The 22860-nt window shown below is 39.4% G+C and overlaps 1 protein-coding gene across 1 annotated transcript in view; it reads right to left on the bottom strand.

The window, feature by feature from the left end:
* LOC140233518 (E3 ubiquitin-protein ligase MARCHF6-like) overlaps positions 1–22860 on the bottom strand; it is a 193174-nt gene that overhangs the window by 124354 nt on the left and 45960 nt on the right. The window contains exons 5-6 of the mRNA XM_072313637.1: positions 12470–12542; positions 2009–2252 (exon numbers count right to left, since the gene is read on the bottom strand). Coding sequence (XP_072169738.1) covers positions 2009–2252; positions 12470–12542 — 317 coding nt within the window. The remainder of the gene's footprint in view (positions 1–2008; positions 2253–12469; positions 12543–22860) is intronic.

Raw genomic sequence — 22860 nt, 5'->3', positions numbered from 1 at the left:
AGATTTCTTGCTTAAATGCATTTATGGAATACCGGCCCAGGTGGTGCAGGGTGACTGCCACCTTGAGACCAGGCTCCAAGTTAGGTCTGAAGTTGGTTTGTTCCTTGATCAGTCTGGGAGTGAGCTGGTTTCAAAAATTTGTCAAACATGGCTGGGGGCATTCTCATGAAGTTGTGAAAGGTATGTGGATCTTCACTACGCAGCTTAACCATCAGCTTATGTGTACATGCCCAGGTCCAGTCTTCTACCAATCCATGGTCTCACGCAAACAGCTCTTTGATTTCTTCTTTGCCTTCTTCTCCACCTCTGGAGCAATTGCTGGACTTGGAAAAAGTGATTGTTATATTGTTGGATGACAGCAACTGTGGATCACACGTCTTTGGGGGTCTATATTTATATAGTACTTCGGGTTTACCTGAAGAGTTTGTTATGCACTTGCAAATTGTTCGCAAATTAGATGCAAAGCAGACGTAATACAAATAATAATATATTTTATATTTTATAATACGTAATACTATTTGTGGCCAATCTGTATGCATTCGCTACAAATTATTTTAGTTTGTGATGTAGATGTAAGAGGCTGATGTCGGCTGACTTGTACAAGGCATTAGCATGTTTCACCAATATTGCAGATGTTTAGCAAATATAAACCAATTTTGTGTGCAATTCATACGCAAATCTCCCTAAAAACCAGAGGGACCGAGCCGTGAGTAGCTGATACAGGGGCGGTTCATTCCGCACCTGCTGGTTGGCCCTACATGTGAGAATGGACTTGTCTGTTCTATGCAGTGGCGCATGTACATTGTTGCATCCTGAACACCATTGGAATGGACATATTGTCGCTGGGGCGACAAGACCTCGTATCTACAAAATATAAAATGTTCAGGAGAGCCAAAACACATGGCCGCCAAAGCACTGTGGCAAATGATGGGATAGCCTTTCCTTTGACATGCCGTGGTGACTTCATTTTTGGAGTAAACCAGTTGGGATTTGGACAGGACATCACTTAACCCATTATTGGACCATTAATCCAAAAAAGTCATTTTCACCAAAATTGCAGATACAAGGTCTTGTCACCCCAGCGACGATATACAACAGTCTCTGTACAATGACATCTGATGTGAGAGTAAACTCAATAGGGACTTTTCAATTGGGTGAACGAGAACGTTGTGACGCCAAACGGAAGCGTATGTCAACTCACCTGAGCTGCACAGGATCTTGCAGTCATGCAAAAATTAAATTAAATACCGCATTTGTAGCTTTCATTTGGGCTCACCAGTGGCAACATGTGCAATGTTCCGTGTACCCCGATTAACAACATGGCATAATACATACACACACAGGCCACTCTGCGGTACCTGTACACAGCATGCATGTGTATGTCCACCGTCTTGGCGAGTGATCAGCTGGGCGAGTGATAAAGAGCAGAGTGCAATTGCTGAATATGCATGATCCACTGCACATGATAGCCAAAAGAGTCCAGGAAGCAGAAATTGCTGAATATAAAACGTTATGCTCTTTAGTCACGCATATCATGCATTATGCATATTTAGACTTTTTCTGCCCTCGATGTTGACACCGTGACGGAGAGCGGAGTACAAAATATGGCTGACCAAGTAGAGCAGACCCTCTCGCGGCTGAGAGCACCAGTCGCTGCAGCCCAGTGCCAAATGCTTTTGGAGGAGATAGCCATACAAATTTAAATTTCCAAGCCCGTCCACATTAAAAAGATAGGAAATACACAAGATAATGCATACACGACCCCCCCCCCCCCCGTGTCAGCCTCTCCGAATTACTTATGCTTCCCACCTTTTCTTTTTGTACGAAAAGTCATATTATGATATTATGAGGAGGAGTAGAGAAGATAAATATTCTTGCCTCTTGAATACAACCATTAATAATATTACTATCTCTTCCCTTGAGATGACATAGATTACCAACATAAAAACAAGAATTGTAAGTTTCTAACCTCAAACTTTTTTCTTTTTTTTTTGAAATTGGCCCCTACCTGTTGATTCTGAGCTGCCTGGAGTTGGTTGTTGTTGGCAAACCCCCTCAGTGCTCGTTCCAAGACTCCCTCAGCCACTCCAGCATTGCCACCACCTCTAGCATTCTCCCCTGCAGGGTCTTCCAGCCACTCAGGACCTCCCCCATGGGCCACCTGTTCTCTCAGGAGTACAAGGCTGATAAGGGCACACAGTGTGCAGCCAACTACAAAGCAGCCCTGTAGGATGTCAGTGGCCATTCGCTCTCTGTGAGCACAGAGCATGGTGGTTAGAGATAAGTCAGAAAACATTTCTCCATTTATATCAAGCAATATTGAAAGCCTTAAATTTATAGCACAAATAGCTCCATTACAAACATAGATGCTTTTTAAAATATGAAAGTCTATAGATTAAATCTTTTGCAGCAGTAGACTGCCCATTGGCAAGGCACATCCTCTTCACATAATTTCTCGGGCACCTTCCTCAGAACTCAATTTTGACTTTATTATTTGAATATTGGTAATTTATGACCACTCCTTTCCTCTCCTCTGCTGCATTTTGTGTCAACCTGGTGTCATATTTACTACAAGCTCACAGTTTCGAGAATATTTTTTAACACGATTATGTGATTTTGCTGCAATCGACAAGTGAGATTCTGATTGTATGTTTCACGATTTGTGTGGCGATTTGCGACTCTGATGCGTTCAAACCATGTTCCCCATCGTATCTGTTCCATTGTCGAACATTGCAGTAGAAAAGCTGGGATAGAAAGCCAAACGAAGAGCATGCATACACTAGATACAGAACGAGCGTATCTATTGTAGCAACAACAATGGAGCATGCAGGCATGGACAAAACATTCCCGAAACGCTGCGAGACGTGTATATGAAAGCCGAACTATGTAAATGTGCGCGATGCACTAGCCAATCGCACGCGAGATGCCGCGCCATAGCAACACTGGGCATAATGGCGTGGCATTCGAAAGGAGATTGAAACTGACGAGTGCGATCCAACATAGGGTGTTTAGAATTCCATTTTTGATGGGAAAAACTTAGTGTTATGCTACGAAATTTAATGTACATGTAGAAAACATATCAAAGATTCTATTTCTGCAAAAAACCCAAATCAACAAAAATAATGGTCAAAATCTTTGTACCCCACCTAGGAGGGAATTCTCTCTTGTGACTTTTGCCTGAAACCATTGTCGCGGGTCACAAACGGTGTTCATGAAAGTGAGTATAACTGTGTTATGAGTTATTGTGTTATGAGTTTAGGAAGTACACGTATGTTAATTGTATGATATGTCAATGTCATTGTGCATTTGATATAATAAATGGGCACTTCCAAGGTAAAGGGGGCCATTTCAGGGATGTTGCTTTATTTTCTGTTTCCAATGTGCATTACCCCAAAATACAATACGATCTTTGAGAACACTTTAATGAGAGATAACTTTGCCCCCAAAATGCTTCAAACAAGCAATTTTAGAATTTATGCCAAAATGAAATTTTTTGTGTGAATGTACATTACGCTGGACTGACATCTTTGTTCTAACATACGAATGGCAAATAATAAATGATCATTGGAAATATGTTGTTCTGCAACTGAATGGCTTTATATTGAATAGAAAAGATAATAACAGCCCTCAAAATGTATTGAACACTGTGTTTTATACCATTTGTAAACTTAGTGGTGAATGTACGTTATGTGGACTGACAAAAATGTGACAGTTTTGTCAGTCCACGTAACGTACGTTCACAACAAAAAGAACCATGTGCTAGCAACCTTCGTAAAGATCTAATTGTTCATTGCCAGCAAAGAATAAGAGGGAAACACAACAATAAACAGAAGCGATAAGATTGTATGCAGTCTCTTCGGATCGAAGACACTTGACACCCCCCTTGCAGAAATTTCCACAAAAGCAGGTGCCAGACCACAGGTTCCAGACAAAAGAATGCGCGCACCAGGGAATTCTGTTAATAAACAGAGTGTAAATACCCTGGAAATATCGATCAAAGAACTAGCTTGTGAGTATTAAAGGAATCATTGCAAGGATCATGATTCTATAGCCTTTCTTTTGGCCCACAGTAGAAACATCGAACAGTCGATCGTAGTCTGGAATTACAGTGTATACTTGATTATTATAGATGTTTCCTGAACTATAAAAAGGGGACTGATTAAGCACTCGATTTATGGAATCACAGAAAGATATGAAAGGTCTCGTTTGCCGACACAAATTTACAAGTATGTGTTGCAGCCACTACACCAGTTCGACAAAAAAAAAAAAAATCACAATTTCACGCTCATTAAAAGTGCATATTTTCGGTTTGAAGGAACTAACTTCACCTATGAACTTCGATGTTCCACTATATACGAAGATGATTTGGCTGTAAACATTCGCTTGTTTTTGTTTTGTTTTGTTATGTTTGTCTGGGTTTTTTTTTTCTCGTAAAAGATATGATAATTTCTTCATACTGAATGTAAACTGTTTACCGTAATCAACCCATTAAGCGCAGCTGCAGTGCACTCGATCCATCGAACTTGCAATATCCTATCAAACAAGGCATCAGAAGCACATGACCCATTTCTTTGTGACCACGTGTTTCAAACATCGGCACATTCGCAATCATCGTTATGGCAGACTATCTGATTTCAGTCAGGGGAAAAGAAACTGGAAAACTTATGAAAATGATGATGTTTAAAATTCAATCGAATGAAAATGCCGAAAACAACGCACAACTATGTTTTATGGATAAACAATAATTGAAAATACGCAACAAATATATGCATTCGCAAACACAAAAGCTCTCTTGAGATTGAAAAGTTGAGAGTATTCCCCTTCTCATGTAAGGTAGTGGAAGTTTCCATAATAACCGCAGCAAGCTTTTGGAGGTTCATGTACTAGTACTTTTTTAAAAGTGTAAGTATTCATCAATCAACGCTGAACACTGCGTAGTTCGGAATTTTTTTTCGTGCTTGTGACCAGTTCGATACTGTCTTTGTCATGTGTCGTAACATGGTTGTTGTTTGTTTTTTTTATTTTTTTTGGGGGGGTTTGTGCATGTTTTAGACTTTCTAGGCCTCATACATCACCGAGTTTATCTTAATACAGTACGAAGGAGATTGAAAAATAGGAATTCTGATGAGAAAAACAAAATACGAATTTTAGAGCTGATGCGTAGGCCTTATACTAATTTGTGCTTCCAAAGGTTGGCAGCTTTGCATACTGGATCACTCGCAAATGGCTCTCTCTGCGATCTGCTGCTCCGGGTATTGCGCACGTATAGTAACAGTGGCAACTCTCAGTGATCGGAGAGAAGCGCACATAAATTTTATGCTCAGCGGAATCTCAGTGAACGTGGTATTATACGGCGCTCACTGTGCACACACAGGTGCTGGCAAGTAAAGTGGAATCGATAATAGCCGCGTGTGATGCGGGTACGTCACACGCGATCGACGATCTAGCCGTTGACTCATAAACCGTATAAGTACCTCGAGCACCTAGCAAGTGACCGTCGAGAATGCATTCGAAGGTAAAGACGCAAAAATATTTTTGAAGGGGGAAAAAGAATGGAAAAAAGAAAGAAACAAAACAAAAAACTGAGGTATGGCGCGACAGAATGCATGGCAACACTGGAAATTACGTGTGGCAGGCCAAATTTACATGTGGCGCAAGATTGGCTGCCACAATTTACGCGTGGCGCAAAATTGGCTACCACAATTACACCAGCGAGGATGGCGCCTACGCTATACAAGCAATTTTTCATTCAAAATGCGCGTCCTGTAAAAATATATTGTCCCATTTAAGATAACATAAAACGAGTAATCTTTCACCTTATCTTATAATTTCTTTTCTGCATGTGATATCAGAAGATATATTATATGTCCAACTAGAACTATCACTCAATGTAATTAATACCCCCACCTAATACCGAGGGAGTCACAATGTAGCTCAAGCAGCAATTACTTTGTATGCTTTTTACTAAAAAATAAAAAAAAAAGTAATACCATGGCAACATATTGTTCAACACTGAATGAACATTTTGCTCACTGATAGTCACATGTGCCATATCTCAAGTCAAGTGCTCAAAACGTGAGGGAGCAAGAAAATCGGCAATTGCTATGATTTTCATAAAAAAGCTGTTACCATGGCAACACAATTTTTGACAGAACAAAAAATGAAATTTGCACAACTATGTATCATAGCTATCACATGTGCCAAATTTCAAGACAAATGCTCAAAAGCTGAGGGAGTTAGCTGAATTCACATGATTTTCATTCAAAATATGCTATTACCATGGCAACATATTTTTCAACAATGACGAAAGACAAATTTTGCACATCTCAGTAACATAGTGGTCACATGTGCCAAATTTGAAGCCAAATGCTCTAAAAAAAAATGAGAGTTAGCTGAACCAAAATGTCCATATGATTTTCATTCAAAATATACTGTTACCATGGCAACACACCATTCAGCAATGACGAAAGATAAAGTTTGCACTTCTTCGTACTATAGCGGTCATTTCAGGCAAAATGCTTGAAGACTGAGGGAGTTAACTGAATCCACAGTAATACTGGATGATTTTCAATCAAAATATGCTGTTACCATGGCAACACTGAATAAGCTTAGTAAGGAGTAAGCTGAATCCACAATGTAAACTTCTGTATGCTTTTTACTAAAAACAAGAGACCCACGGGTATAGCGCTCACCTGAGTATCGCATGTTCACCTTTCATGCAGTTACTAATCTAAATTACACAAAGCTCTACCAAAATTTGACCAGGCATTCTCAAGAAGATTTTTAAAGATACCGTAATTTGGGGGGGGGGGGGGTTTAGGCCCCCCTGGGGCCCCCCTGGGTGGGGCATGGTGCTCATTTTAACAAATTGAGATCCTAACTGCCTAGGGATGCTACCTGCCAAGTTTGGTGAAAATCAATAACGAGGTTTTCAAGAAGAAGATGAAAATGTACAATTAAGGCCCCATTTGGACCTCCCCACCGAAGAACGATCGCAATAGCTCACTTGAGCCTTTGGCTCAGGTGAGCTAAAAATACTATTACCATGGCAACACATTGTTTAACAACGACATAAGATTAAGTTTGCATATCAACGTACAATAGCTGTCACATGTGCCAAATTTCAAGCCAAATTCTCAATGACTGAGTGAGGGAGATAACTGAATCCACAGTTTTTTTGGATGATTTTAATTCATAATATGCTGTTACCATGGCAACGCATTGTTCAACCATGATGAAGGATTAAGTTTGCACATCTACGTACCATAGTGGTCACATGTGTCAAAATTCAAGCCAAATGCTAAAAGACTGAAGGAGTAAGCTGAATCCACAATATTTCTGTATGCTTTTTACTACAAAAATGCTGTTACCATGGCAACACATTGTTTGACAATGACAAAAGATTAAGTTTGCACATCAATGTCCAATAGCTGTCACAGTGCCAAATTTCAAGCCAAATTCTCAACGACTGAGGGAGATAATTAAATCCACAGTATTTTTGTATGATTTTAATTCAGAATATGCTGCTACCATGGCAACGCATTGTTCAACGATGACCAAAGATTAAGTTTGCACATATACGTACCATAGCGGTCACATGTGCCAAATTTCAAGCTATATGCTCAAAGAATGAGGGAGTTGGCTGAATCCACAATATTTTTTTTTTCCTTTTTTGTGAAAAAATGCTGTTACCACGGCAACGTATTGTTCAACATCGACAGAAGATTTGTTCTGAACCTCATACCTACATACTGCAGTGGTCACATGTGCTAAAATTCAAGTCAAATACTCAAAAACTCAGGGAGTTAGGCCAATTCACATATTTTTGTATGATTGGTATAAAAAACTGTTATTGCCATGGCAACAGATTTATTCACAAACAACGAAAAGTACAAATTACGCGGTGCGTAATATATGTCCCCGCCGGAAGTAGCATTTTGTAGCAAAATGTACAATATAGGTAAAAAATCAAGGTCAAAGGTCAAAGAAGTCAAAGGTCAAAATTCTGTGTAGAAGTTTTGAAGCCCTTACCTAGTGCCATCACATAAAGCAAACGGAATTGAAATCGGGTTAAAAATGGCGAAGGAGTAGCATTTTGTAGCCAATGTACAGTAAAATGTCGGTCAAAAATCAAGGTCAAAGGTCAAAGAAGTCAAAGGTCAAAATTCTGTGTAGAAGTTTTGAAGCCCTCACCTTGTGCCATCACATAAAGCAAACGGAATTGAAATCGGATTAGAAATGGCGAGGGAGTAGCATTTTGTAGCAAAATGTACAATACAGGTCAAAAATCAAGGTCAAAGGTCAAAGAAGTCAAAGTTAAAAATTCTGTGCAGAAGTTTTGAAGCCCTCACCTAGTGCCATCACATAAAGCAAACGGAATCGAAATCGGGTTAGAAATGGCGAAGGAGTAGCATTTTGTAACCAATGTACAATATGGGTCAAAAATCAAGGTCAAAGGTCAAAGAAGTCAAAGGTCAAAATTCTGTGTAGAAGTTTTGAAGCCCTCACCTAGTGCCATCACATAAAGCAAACGGAATCGAAATCGGGTTAGAAATGGCGAAGGAGTAGCATTTTGTAGCAAAACGTACAATATAGGTCAAAGGTCAAGGTCAAAGGTCACAACTGAAATTCTGTGTAGAAGTTTCAAAGCTCCCACGTAGTGCTATCATATAAAGCAAACAGAATCAAAATTGGCTCATAAATGACAGAGAAGTAGCAAATTGAAGATTTTGATCACACACGGACGCACACACGGACACACACACGTACGGAGCCCGTTTCATAGTCCCCTGCTTGAACTCGTTCGGTGGGGACAAAAAACAGGTGTCCTGCATAACTACACATTACGTGTACACTGACTCTATATCTCAAATTTCAACTTAAAGGGATAGTACAGTATTGGCGTAGATGAGAATTGGACTTTCAACTTTTTGTGAGATACCAAGAAAACACTTAAATGAAATAGTACAGAGCATACCATTTTAAGAGGAATTCAAGTTTATTTGATGAAAATCGGGTTTGGAATGAATGAAACATCCAAAAACAAAGTAAAACAAAGCGATCGTTGTAAAATGTGGGTCCCACACTTTATTGATTCGCTCTGTTTTGGATGTCTCAGTCATTTCAAAATCAATTTTCATCAAATAAACATAGAATTCCTCATGGAATTACACGCTCTTTCATATTTCATAAGAGGTTTCTCATTATCTCACAAAAAAAAAAATGTTAGAAACCTCGACCAAAACTATACGATCCCTTTAACTGCTATAAAACTGAGATAGTTCGATCCACATTTTGAAATTTTTTTAAAATTTGCTGTTGCCATGGCAACACATTATGCAATGCTAACGAAAAAGGTGTCTTGCACATCTTCCTTTGATGGCGGTCACAAATGCCAAATTTGGGGTTAATTGCTAAAATAAAAATGAGAGAGTGGTTCGATCAAAAAACCCATTATTTTATGCCGTTGCCATGGCAATGCATTACGTGATAATAACAAAAAAGGTGTCTTGCACATCTACCTTTGATAACGGTCACACATCCCAAATTAGGGGTCAATTGCTGAAAAAATGAGAGTAATTTAATCCAGAACATTTTGTAAGATTTTTTTCAAAATTTGCCGTTGCCATGGCAACGCATTATGCAATACTAACAAAAATGGTGTCTTGCACATCTTCATTTAATAGCGGTCACACATGCCAAATTTGAGGTCAATTGCTCAAAAATGAGAGAGTAGTTTGATACAAAATTTTTTATGAAAATATGCCGTTGTCATGGCAACGCATTAGCGATACTAACAAAAAAGGTATCTTGCACATCTACCTTTGATAGCGGTCTCACATGCCAAATTTGGGGTCAATTGCTCTAAAAATGAGAGAGTAGTTCAATCCACAAGATTTTGCAACGGACCGACCAACCGACCGACCTCAGACCGATTCCTATATACCCCCATACACACTCTGTGTGGGTCGGGGTATAATGAATAAAAAAAAATTAAATAGATTGATTTAGACGGTTTTAAAAAAACTTTGAAATATTGGTAGATTTCACAAAGTATCATTTTGAGTAAATCACAGTTTTATGTTTCATTGCGCCATGTACTCTATGTGCGTGTAATATTCCACATTCAAAAGTATATTAGTCAGGTTTTTAACTTCAAATGGAAGATAACACATTTGTAGTTTGAAAGGTACTTATCAACCATTGCTTATTTTGACCAAAAAAAAAAAAAAAATGGGGATTTTTTTACATTCTTTCGAATTTGCGCTTAAAAAGGCATTTTTTGGCAAAAATGCGCTCGACATCCGACCGTAGGCTAAACTTCAGTATTTTTGCAAACTTTCAGCTGGGAAACTAAGCATAAACAAATTTTGCCGTCCAAAGAAAAAAAAAAATTGTCTTGGCTGGCCTACTACATGGAAACTTGTAGAAATATCAAAGTTTCTTATCAAAAATAAAGTAGAAGAATATAGGCCATGGGCCAAGATATGAAAAGATGCTTTGGTTTTGATCTTCGTAGCACTTTCACGTGACATTTTTCCATAGATTGAAAAATAGCAGAGAAATGTTAACATCAATGAGGAAATGACTTGTTCCCATGTTCAAGTCTTGCAAGTTAACAAAATATCAAACATTTAAAAGCTATTCCTCCACGCCTTCGAGTATTCGTACAAGCCACATCGTAACTGCGCATTCACACGCATTATACATTATACAGTATGTATACAGATACGCATGCAGGCGATGTATACAGTACGGTACGGTGCATACGTATGTACCACACGACAGCGGGGCGATCCACAACACAAATACTTCATAAACTATGGACAGAATGTTGGGTTCAGACAATACTACACATGAATATCAGCTTTTAAACATGAAAACGCCCCTGAAAGTCACCAACCTTCCAGAGACAGTCCAAATACTTCCTTTATATTCCACAATATCCTCATATACAGTAAAAAGATTTGAAGAAGTATGTCGTGTTTGGCATGATCAAGCGCTGCGTTGCCAACTTAGTATGTATGTATGCACCATAATGTACTGTATATCTCGCCTGCGCATGTACGGTATTATCCATACTGTATAATGTGTGTGAATGCATGGTTACGATGTGGCTCGTACGAATACTTGTAGGCGTAGAGAAATAGCTTTTAAATATATTTATGTAAATTGTTAATGTGCTAAGACTTGAACATGAGAACAAGTCATTTCTTAATTGATGTATTTCTTTGCTATTTTTTAATGTATGGGAACAATCACACGAACATGTCAATGAACCTGAACAAAAGAGGTTTGACCCATGCCCTAATTAATTTCGATCAGAACAAAGTTCTTCACTTTTTGGGTCCTGTTATTCACCATCAAAGTCGGGATGCGGCTTATCTGGCCTTGCGACCATATCGCCAGCAAATACGGTACAGTAAATTGATAATCAGAATTATCACAGTATATACAGACTGTGATGCGTATCATGTATTATGATATGTGTATCATAATTGCCACAAAGTGCACATGCTATGAATAAATTGACTGCGCATGCATACAAGTGGGATCTCATATTACCAAACTACAGAGATTTCAAAAATTATACATGCAAAGAGATTTTGACATCTCCCCAGATTTCCCACAAGACGCACAATACTTTTGAATATGTGTATACATGTGTATGTGTATGTACAGTTGAACCTCTCGTATCCGGACAAGTCGGGACCGGGGCTCATCCGGATAAGGGATTTGGCCAGATACGGGAGACTCAATGCTTTATACATGTACATATACATACACATGTACTGATGTAGCCCATTGTAGTACCACATGTAGTAATGTGTATACTGCAACCTTTTCATTGTTACATTTGGGGATGTTTGGGGATGTTAAAATGTCTGAGGGTAAGCAATATGGAAGGAAATTTGATGTAATGTATGTTGATCATGTTGGAAGTAATATGTAATTCATGTGTGTTTGTGTAGGAGTTCTCAAGGAGTTGGGTATCCCCCTTTCCTCCTGTAATTATTAAAAAAAGAAAAATCACGGCGAGATTGCGTCCGTATAATAGAGAGATCCGGATAAAGGGAGGCCGGGTAATAGAGGTTCAACTGTATGTATATATACATAAAATTACTAAAAATTAGAGAAGTCTTGGTAATTTATCTCATATGTTTAAGTGGCACTCATATAATGATCTATTATCATATCACCATAAACAAAACAAAATTTTAACTTTCATTCACCTGACCAAGAGAGAATAGTTTATGTGTATTTAAAAGCCCATGAGAAATGCTCTTCCCAGGCACAAAATTGTCAGAGCAATCTTGTTTATTCAGGTATGGTATGCTTCATTATCTTTAAAGAAAAACTACAGTGCGGATTACATGCCCGTGACATTTTGCTAGACAAAGTAATGCAAGAAGACTGTTGCTCTCATGTATAGCATATCATTCCTCTCACTTCCAACTTTTATACTTACAGGGAGAACATATCAAATGGCAAGGACAGCATTGGGGTGAGGGATGTGTTGAACAAGCAGCCATAGATTCTACCTGGAATACAGACAAAAAAATATATACATGTGAAAACAACAGAATATATGATCCACGCATACAAGAACATCCATGGTGAATAGTATAAGGTTGATTTCTATCACTTTAACACAATCAGGTTCATAGCCTGTGAACCAAAACTTCTGCATGCAAAGGAAAACAAAAGCAATTTATTCATCATTTGTGTCACTTTCTGTATGATTTTGGGTGTTATTTGGCAACATTTTGCAGTACAATAAAGATATGACTTGTCTAGCTCTGGTCACTTACTCATTTCAAAGAGCTATGATACTTAATTATAAAGAGCTATTATACTTTATAAAGGGGCAGTTTTGTTTTAGTTGGAAGGGTGGTTCAGGTGTTTTTTTTTGTGTGTGTGTGTCTGTGTGTGACATTGAGCATGTGCACCGCAAAGTTGATAAGCACAACTTTGTCCATTCATGCATATATACTAGTACATACCAAGTCTCATTAGGATACCCCAAATGGTTTTTAGTTACACTGTCCACAAAATTCATTACAAACAGACGGACGGATGGACAACCCGAAAACATAATGGCTCCGGCGACACTTCCTGGTGGAGGCATAAAAAGCAAGATATCCCAAGACTACACAGTCCTAATAAAAGTTGGGACCCAATCAAATATGCCTGATATGACCTGAGCTTCCTCTATTATTGGAATCCAATGCATTTGATTCGATTTGACTTTGATTTTAATTATTTCAATACAGTAAAAACTGGTTATAACAGGTACCTTGTTATAACTGTACGCATTAAAAACAAAGAAAAACATAAGCATGAAGTCATGGACCAATCAATCAAACTTAAAGGTAGGGAATCCCATTTGCATGCCTTAAATGAAGAGTTGTATAAATACAGTGGTATGTTGAAGAGAGTATCATTTTAGAAACTCCCATAAAGTATTGAAAGTGGAAGGTAACATTTAGTACATTTTTATTGACTGTTAGATTTTGAATTGAATTTTTTTCGGGGCTCACCGTAAATTCCAGTACATTACTAGGCTACCTTTGCAGACCCATGCACTGCATGTGTGTCCATCATATATATTTTGTGAAGAAAGTTCATCAAAACTTACAAACATTTCTATATACATTCTTGCCACACACTCTATATGTTATTACATCAGCTCTTATACTTTTAGATTTGTGTTTATAGATAAAAAAAAAAAAATACAGAAGACTGCAACAAAAAGGCTTTAAGTGTGGCTGACACACAGAACTACTGAGTAGTTGAGTTTTGTGCATTATTCAAATTGTAGATAACTGTTGACTTCCAAATTTCTCAGCAGTGGCCTAAACAAGTCCCCTGAGGTTCATATTTAATGTTTTGCTGCATTTTGGGAGGTCTGTAAAAGGTATCCCCTCCTTTAAGAGCAGTCTTTGTGTTGTTATTACAAAAGTATGGATCATTATTATTGGAGTCAAAAGGGAAAAAGGGACAACAGAGGGATAAAGAAAGGGAGAGAGTGAAATAGCAATAGCAAGGGGGGGGGGCTGAGCAAACAGCAAAGCCCTAAAAAGGTGTACCAAGAGGGGGCAACAAAATGAAAGTGAGAATCAACCAACCATCGAATGCAAGTAATCAAACATATCAAAGTATGTACACACAGTAATGGTAAAAATAATAACAACAGAGATGATAATGATATTGATCAAAAGAAATAATATAATAATGTTAATAATAATCAAAGCACATAAAAAAAAAATCCAAGGGAGAGAAAATGTATATGTTGAAAAGCAAGTATAAATGGGCAAAGTAAACACAAATATGTATAAACACAAACAAAAGCAAGTGTGTGTATGTGTAGGTGGAAAGAGGCTGTATAAAAAAAGACTCTGACAAGAGGAATGAATCAATTGGGAATAAAAGGGTCTGCAAATGAAAAAGCATGAAGAAAGAAAGAACAAAATAAAATTAAAATTAAAATTAAAAATAAAAAGAAAAAAAAATAATTAAAAAGAAAAGAAAAAAATTGTAATATACAGTATAAATAGAATAAAGGTGGTTAGTCATTTCCCTCCTGAGTGTTGAGGCCATGGGGTTGGATGGTGTGAAGTTGTTTCATCCAGAGCTTCTCTCTGCTGGTTCGGACTGTGTCTGGACAAGTGCCTAAAGATTCAATGCCCTGTAGAGTCATATCAGTGATGAAATGATTGGGAAGATTGAAATGGTGGCCCACTGGAGTGTTGAGCTTGGCTGTGTTGACAGTGGATCTGTGTCCATAGAAGCGTCTTTTGAGTGTTGTCTTGGTTTCACCAACATACTGGATCCTACAAACTCTGCAAGTGATAAAATACATGACATTAGTGGTAGTACAAGTGATGTTGCCCTTGGTGTGGTGAGAGAGGCCGGTAGATTTGCTGGTGAAAGAGTCACTCTCATGGATGTGTACTACAAGTGATACACCTACTAGCTGAACATTTGAATGTGCCATGCTGTAAGGGAGAAGAATTGTCAGTGAGGGAGGGTACTTCAAGGGGGAGTCTTTTACCTGTATAATGCATAATCATATGAAAATACTGTGTCAATAAGTTATTAGAAATCGGGGATATACTTTTCTTCAACGAGATCTCTGAACTTCAAAAAACTCAGTTGAAATCGCCTAAATCGCTCATTTTTCGGGTAGTCGGGAATGCCTCCAGAAAAAGCAAGGACTAGGCCCCCAGGGGAGCATGGTGCTCAGTCTAACAAATTGAGATCCTAAACCCCTAGATATGCACTACCTGCCCAGTTTGGTAAAAATCCATTAAGGGGTTTTCAAGAAGAAGATAAACATGTACAATTTATGTCCCTATTTGGACCCTTCCCTCACGACAAGGGGGGGGGGGGAGGGGACAACCTAATTCGGCCATGAACAACCTAGAAACACCAGTCATCAATGTACTTACTCATAGTATTAACTTAGCTCTATCACTTCTGGTTCTAGAGAAATTTTTTAAAGATTAGGTCGAATACATCAGCCAATCAAGCATGCTCCCATCAATCTGCAACTGCAGGAGACGAAGAGGTTTGCACTCTCATGCAAGACATCAAATAACCAAAAGTTGATATCTTTCAGCAGAATATACACTAAAGATATATCTAAGCACAAAATAATGCAGAGTCAAGGCAAAAATCACTGCATTTTCCAGCCCTGAACATAATATGTCTATTTCATTTTGTCACCACAGAATTCATGCCATGATTACTTACATCGTTGAATCAGAGCTGATTTTGTATTTATAACAGCAATTTTTCTACTTCATTTAATATGCATTTTGATGCTTTTTACCTTATGTGTTGCAGTAACAAACAGTGCAATGGGGAGGTGCTGTAATGGGGAGGTGCTGTAGATCATTACGTATTCATGCCATTGTTTGGCATGCATACGAAAACAATAAATGAGAGTGCTTTTTGCCGCACTGCGGTCCGAGTAAGGGTATCTATGGAAGCTGTTTATGTCCTTGAAGATTCCCCCCCCCCCACTTGCTGTGCTTTCATACCCTCTCTTGATTTCATTGTACCTTCAAAATTTTGTCTTGTCTCCCAATGTATCAGAGACATCTCACTCATTGTGGGTCAACTTTCCATTATTCCTTTCCATTCATACGATGATAAATACTACTACTAGTCAGTAACCAAGATGATTGATTCTTGAGAACGATGTGCTGTAAACAAAATTTAACTAAAGAAGCACTCTGAGAGCCCAGACCTCCATCAAGCAACTCGTTTCCAAATTCGTTTCAAATTTGCAAAATTAAAATACATGTGAAGATTCCTTATTTTACAGTATACACTGTAGAAGCCTTTTGTTGCATCATCAGCTTCCAGCTGCGTGGCACCTCGCCCAAGCAAAGCATGTACTTTATTGTGCTTATGCAAACCTCAAAAATGGTCAGCTTGAACTCCCAAGTTCATTGACCCTACCTGCCAAAATATTGAAAATCTTTCGCTAAATCCATAAAAATTCCTGGATCACTACCAAAATTTAATCATCTGTTCCTTGTGTCATTCTCAGCCTTTCCCATATATGTTTCATCCAAATCCATTCACAACTTTTGAGTTATTTTGCACACACACAAACAACGAAGCCAATGATTTCATAACCTCCTTCCTTGGTGGGGGTAGTAATTAGTATCTACAAGAGAGTGTCAATAATGTGATCACTGTTAGAGACATACCTGTAGTAGGTCCTAATGCTATGTAGTAAGCAGCATCGTGAAAACCCTGGACACTCATAATACTCCATCAGTAGTACATCCCAATTCGCACAGAGTTTCAAGTCATAAACAGGATGTAAGCAGAAGTCACATGACAAACATGGCAATTTTTCTGCAGTGAGTGTCACATTACAAATTGCAGCAGCAAAAGTTTGCTTACTTCGTTTCATCGGGTGATCGCGATACACGACCTTCCATAGATTATATGCCCTAATATACGAAGGATCGGGTGGAGCATTTGAGAATTCGACCCCTATTATTTACGAAGTATCGGGTACAGCTTACCCAAATCTTCGAGAAAAAGCCAGTGCAAATTTTCGAACATTCGCCTGTTTTACGGAGGTTTACGCGATGGTATTCCTCTGTTTTTACTCTGAAAAAATCATCGTAAGCGTTTGTATACAAGGCTAGCAGCACAGTACTGTTCAAATGGGGGCCACTGAAGGAGCGTTCACGTCGCGGTCCCTGTCAGGTGTTTTTCACTTGCGAATTCTTCAACCACACTACGCTATCAACAATTATCCAACTTCTTTATCATGAATCAACAAGACGTAAGAACTGTCGATGATGCCCAAGGTCGCGAGCATGGGCCCTTGTCAGGGCCGGCCTTGAGTATAATATCATCGAACATCGAAGGTCTAACTGGCGCCAAACAAGATCTTTTGGCAGATTTATGCACCAAGCATAGTTGTGATATCCTCTGTCTCCAAGAGACGCATCGCAGACCTTCACGGGTACGTCCTCGCATCTCGGGTATGACCCTCATTGCCGAGAGGCCACACGACCAGTATGGAAGTGCAGTATTCTTACGCAATGGGCTGTCTGCTGACAAGATATCTATTTCTGACACGGCTGACATTGAAATCATTACCATCAACACCAAGGGAATATCTGTCAGTTCGGTGTATAAACCTCCTTCCATCATATATATTTGACATTCCCCCTGATGTCACCAGCAGTCGCATCAATGTTGTCATAGGAGACTTTAAAGGACAAGTCCACCTTCAGATACATATGTGGATTGAGTGAATACAACAACAGTAGTAAAACACATCAGTAAAAGCTTTGGGAAAATCGGACAATCCGTTAAAAAGTTATGAATTTTCAAAGTATCTGCGCAGTCACTGCTGGATGAGAAGACTACCAGAGTGTATGATGTCATATGTGTACAGCGATATAAAGAAAATAAAAAGAGAATTTCACAAAACTTCGCTTTTTGAATAAAGTGCACATCTCTTCGACTTGGTAATGTCGTATGTTAAGGGTAATATTATTCCCCCTGCCTTCTGAAAGAGAGAAGTCAAGTGTTCTTTTGTTATGCGAGAAAAGTGAAAATATGTTAAATTTCCTTTATTCTTTCTTTGTATCGTTGTACACATGTGACATCATAAGCTATAGTAGTCTTCTCTTCCAGCCTTGAGTGAGCAGAGACTTCAAAAATTCATAACTTTCGAACACATTGTCCGATTTTCCTCAAACTCTCACTGCTGTGTTCTACTAATATTGCTCTATTCACTCAACCCACATGTCTATGAAGGTGAACTTGTCCTTTAACAGCCATCACGTCAATTGGGGCTACACTGAAACTAATGAAGATGGTGAGCTAGTCGAGAGTTGGGCAGACTCCAACCAACTGTCTCTCATTCATGATGCCAAGCTCCCTCCTTCTTTCAACAGCTCACGATGAAGGCGGGGGTACAACCCAGACCTGATTTTCACATCCAGTATCGTTGCCAATCAGTGTGAAAAGATTGTTCTGGATCCCATTCCCCACACACAACATCGACCAATAGGTCTCAAGATCACTGCAGTCATCTCTCTTCGTGCTGTTCCCTTCAGACGACGCCTCAATCTCGAGAAAGCCGACTGGAAGGGCTTCTCTGATGATCTAGACTCTGCTATTCTAGATCTTCCTGCCACCCCTGACAAGTATGATGCTTTTGTAGAATCAGTTAAATCATCATCGCGCCATAACATTCTTCGTGGGTGCCGCACAAGGTACATCCAGGGCTTGACTGATAACTCTAAGGCATTATATGATGACTACATCTTGTGTTTTGAGGATGACCCTTTTAGTGATGACACCATTGAGCTTGGTGAAGCCTTAGCTAATTCCATCACAGAAGAAAGGCGGAAGAAATGGCAAGAGCTCATTGAAAGCACAGACATGACTCACAGTAGCAGGAAAGCCTGGAAGACCATCCGCATCCTAGGAAATGACTACACAAAGCCGCAGCCAAGGCCGCAAGTCACCGCTGACCAGGTTGCCCACCAACTCCTCGTGAACAGCCGGGGAAATCCAAATCACCGTCCTCATAGGGCTAAACTTCCTAGAGCTGCTAATGCATCCTCACAAGACACCACAGGTTTCACAAGGCCGTTCACAATGAGTGAAATGGAAGCTGCAATGAAGTCTATGAAAAACAACAAGGCTGCAGGTCTTGATGATGTCCTTGTGGAACAAATCAAACACTTCGGACCAGGCGCACGCAGATGGCTTCTTGATATGGTCAACGAATGTGTTAAGTCCAACAAGATCTCAAAGATGTGGAGGAAAGCAAAAGTCATTGCTCTACTGAAACCTGGTAAAGACCCTGCCATCCCTAAGAGCTATAGGCCAATATCCCTACTCTGCCACATGTACAAGCTGTTTGAACGCCTCCTCCTGAACCGTATAGCACTGTTTGTTGATGATCACCTTATCCCGGAGCAGGCGGGTTACAGACCTGGAAAATCATGTACAGGACAACTACTGAACCTCACGCAGTACATTGAGGATGGTTTTGAGAACAGGAAAATTACTGGGGCTGCCTTTGTTGATCTTTCTGCAGCATACGACACAGTCAATCACCGTATCCTTGCCAAGAAGCTGTATGAGATGACATCAGATGTTAGACTCACAAAGCTAATCTGCAACATGCTATCAAACCGCAGATTCTTCGTAGACCTCGGTGGTAGAAGGAGCAGATGGAGGACGCAGAAGAACGGACTTCCTCAAGGGAGTGTGCTTGCCCCTCTGTTGTTTAACATCTACACAAATGATCAACCCATTCAACCAGACACTAGACGCTTCCTCTATGCTGATGACCTGTGCATTGCATCTCAAAAGGACACCTTCGAAGAAGTAGAGGACTCCCTCTCCAGAGCACTGGACTTACTCATCCCCTACTATGCCAAGAACCATCTAAGAGCAAACCCAGACAAAACACAAATCAGTGTGTTTCATCTTAAGAACAGGGAAGCCAACTGTCAACTACAGATAAGTTGGTATGGAAAACGCCTGCAATATGTATCAAAGCCAATCTACCAAGGGGTGACACTTGATAGGTCCCTCACTTTCAAGGATCACATCACTAAGACTGAGGCAAAGGTAGCATCAAGGAATAGTATCCTCAGAAAGCTCACTAATACGAAGTGGGGTGCTGATGCAAAGACAGTACGTACAACAGCACTGGCGTTATGCTACTCTACAGCTGAGTACGCGTCACCTGTCTGGAGTAGATCAGCTCATGCCACTAAGATTGACACTGTCCTAAATTCTTCATGCCGTGCTATTACTGGTTGCCTAAAGCCCACAAAGGTTGAAGACCTCTACCTATTGAGTAGGATTGCTCCTCCAAGCATCCGTAGGACCTTTGCATCCCAGAAGGAAAAGCTGAAGCAAGAAAATGACCCTCGCCACCCTTTCTTCAATCATTATCATTCAAGAAAGAGGCTAATATCCAGGCGCAGCTTCATGCATTCTGTAGAGGCACTGAAAAAAAAAGCCCTGATAAGCAGCGTGTATCCATGTGGATAGAACGTCTTACCCATATACACCACTTACAGTGTCTACTACCGGTCCTAAGGAAACTACACCATCAGGCGCCAGTGAGGCATGGCCTTTCTGGTCTTGCTGCAATCGCCTAAGAAGTGCTGTTGGCCGCTGCAAATCTAACCTAGCAAAGTGGGGGTATAGTGAGAATGATGACAACACCTGCCTGTGTGGAGAGGAGCAGACTATGCAACATCTCCTTGTCTGTCCACTTCTACCAGAGCCTTGCACAAAAAATGATCTGGCAGCTTTAACGCCCTGTGGCCGGCAGTGCATCCAACATTGGATTGGAAGAATCTAACGTTCCATTCTGCGTAGTGACTCGAGAAGAAGAAGAACTGTTCAAATGCTCGCCGTGCATAACTTTGGCAAAGCGATACGCTCGCGTGCGATAAAGTGATAATGCAGGTTTCAATGGACGGCCATCCATATTATACAGTATGTGCAGCGAAGGTTTTAGTCGTCTCGATTCGTGGATTACAACGATCTGGTCCTTCCTGTTCTATCTGAACGTCTTGACAACATTGTTATCGGCATTATCGTGGTTTCTGTCTCCACTCATTTGATCACTGCTGGTGACAGCTAGCTCATACCACCTCCATGGACTTTATTGGGCTGAATTGTGATACCGGTTCCCTCTGTGCGTGTGCGTCTTCACCATGTGCAAAGTCTATGGAGGTGGATAGCAGTCACCGGCTGCACTATGACGAAATACAAATTATACATGTACGTGTAACTGAATGGCGGTGAATGGAGTGAGGACCTATTTCAGGATAATGCCCTTTATTGTACAAAACCATGTAGTATCATTTATGGAGATATTCTTTCAGATCACTGCGAATACTTGTGTTATTTGACTGAAAAGATGGAATTCTTTTCAGATATGATCAGAATCTAGCTACCGGTGCATGAAAGAATCCCTCCAAAATTTGATAAGATTGTGAGACCTTTTTAATCCCTTTCTGAAATATTATTCAAAACTGATTAGTTTGTTCAGTCAGACCGTAACACCCTGGAAAGCCTTCGCATTTATCGTACGCGTATGCATGGACCTCGCGGACATGAATACGTAATGAGCTGGGAGACCACATTTTTTTTATTATTTGCTTTATTTTCTATGTGACATACATGTAGGTATCAAACAATAGATATAATAAAGATAATTGGAAAAAACGGCATTTTTCAAAGATGTACCATCTTATATACGTTGTGTCATTTTGACCCAACTTCAAACAAGTTTTGCCTCTAGTATCATCTCTCTATCATAATATCAATCTGCAAACTCAAAATTCTTTCACGGAAATGTAGTGAAATGTGAAACTATTATGTGTACCTATTTTGTACTATACTCCCGCATACCCAAAGTGTATAAGAGGGTATATAGGAATCTGTGTAGTGGTTGGTCGGGCGGTTCGTCGCAAAGTTTGCGTCGCGATGTTTTTTTGTTTTGTTTATATCAGTTCTGAATTAATTATGATAAAATCTGGGGTATATGGTGATATTGAGTGATTATTTTCACAAGTTTGAAGTAATTGAATCTAAATTTAGTGTATATGATGAAATTGAGACGTGTGTAGACTTGTAGGATATGGTTCTCATGTGTGTTTGTTGGAGAAAGCATCGCCATGGTAATTTTAATTTTCCTAAAATTTTGTGGGGTGAATTATTTCCACAGTATTTAAGTAATGTTACTTTAAATTTGGAATGCATAATGTATTTATGTAAGACACACTTTGTGTTATTTTCATAAGGCGCTGCCATGGCAGCAGTTTATATATTGGAATATTTTTTGGAGTGAATTATAAAAAACATACATTGGGATATGTAGGTGATATATTGTTTGGTGAATATAATGATGATGCAGGAAACGATATTAATGAATATATTTATGTGTTGAATAATTGTATAAAAGTGATATATATTAATAGTTTTTGTATAGTTATAAATGTCGATCAGGTTAATGTATTATGGTGTTATGGTACATATGCCAGGGCTCGACACTCACGGTGGCCCGGTGGCCCGCGGCCATCAAAAAAACACGTCGGGCCACCAAAATTTCAGAAATGAAGATTTTGGTGGCCCAATCGGGCCACCAAAAAAAAGTCGGATGTTTGCTTTTTACTTTTGGAAATGGACAGCGGTAACAATTGGCTCCGTAAGATGCCAAAATAAATGTCAAGTGCTTGCTTTTAAGTTTGGAAATGAATAACGGTAATATTCGACTCCATATGATACTAAAATAAATGTCGGATGTTTGCTTATACTTTTGGAAATGAATAACGG

Source organism: Diadema setosum, chromosome 9 (genome assembly GCF_964275005.1).
Source record: "Diadema setosum chromosome 9, eeDiaSeto1, whole genome shotgun sequence".
Taxonomy (NCBI): Eukaryota; Metazoa; Echinodermata; class Echinoidea; order Diadematoida; family Diadematidae; genus Diadema; species Diadema setosum.
This window is presented reverse-complemented; position numbering and strand designations above follow the sequence as displayed.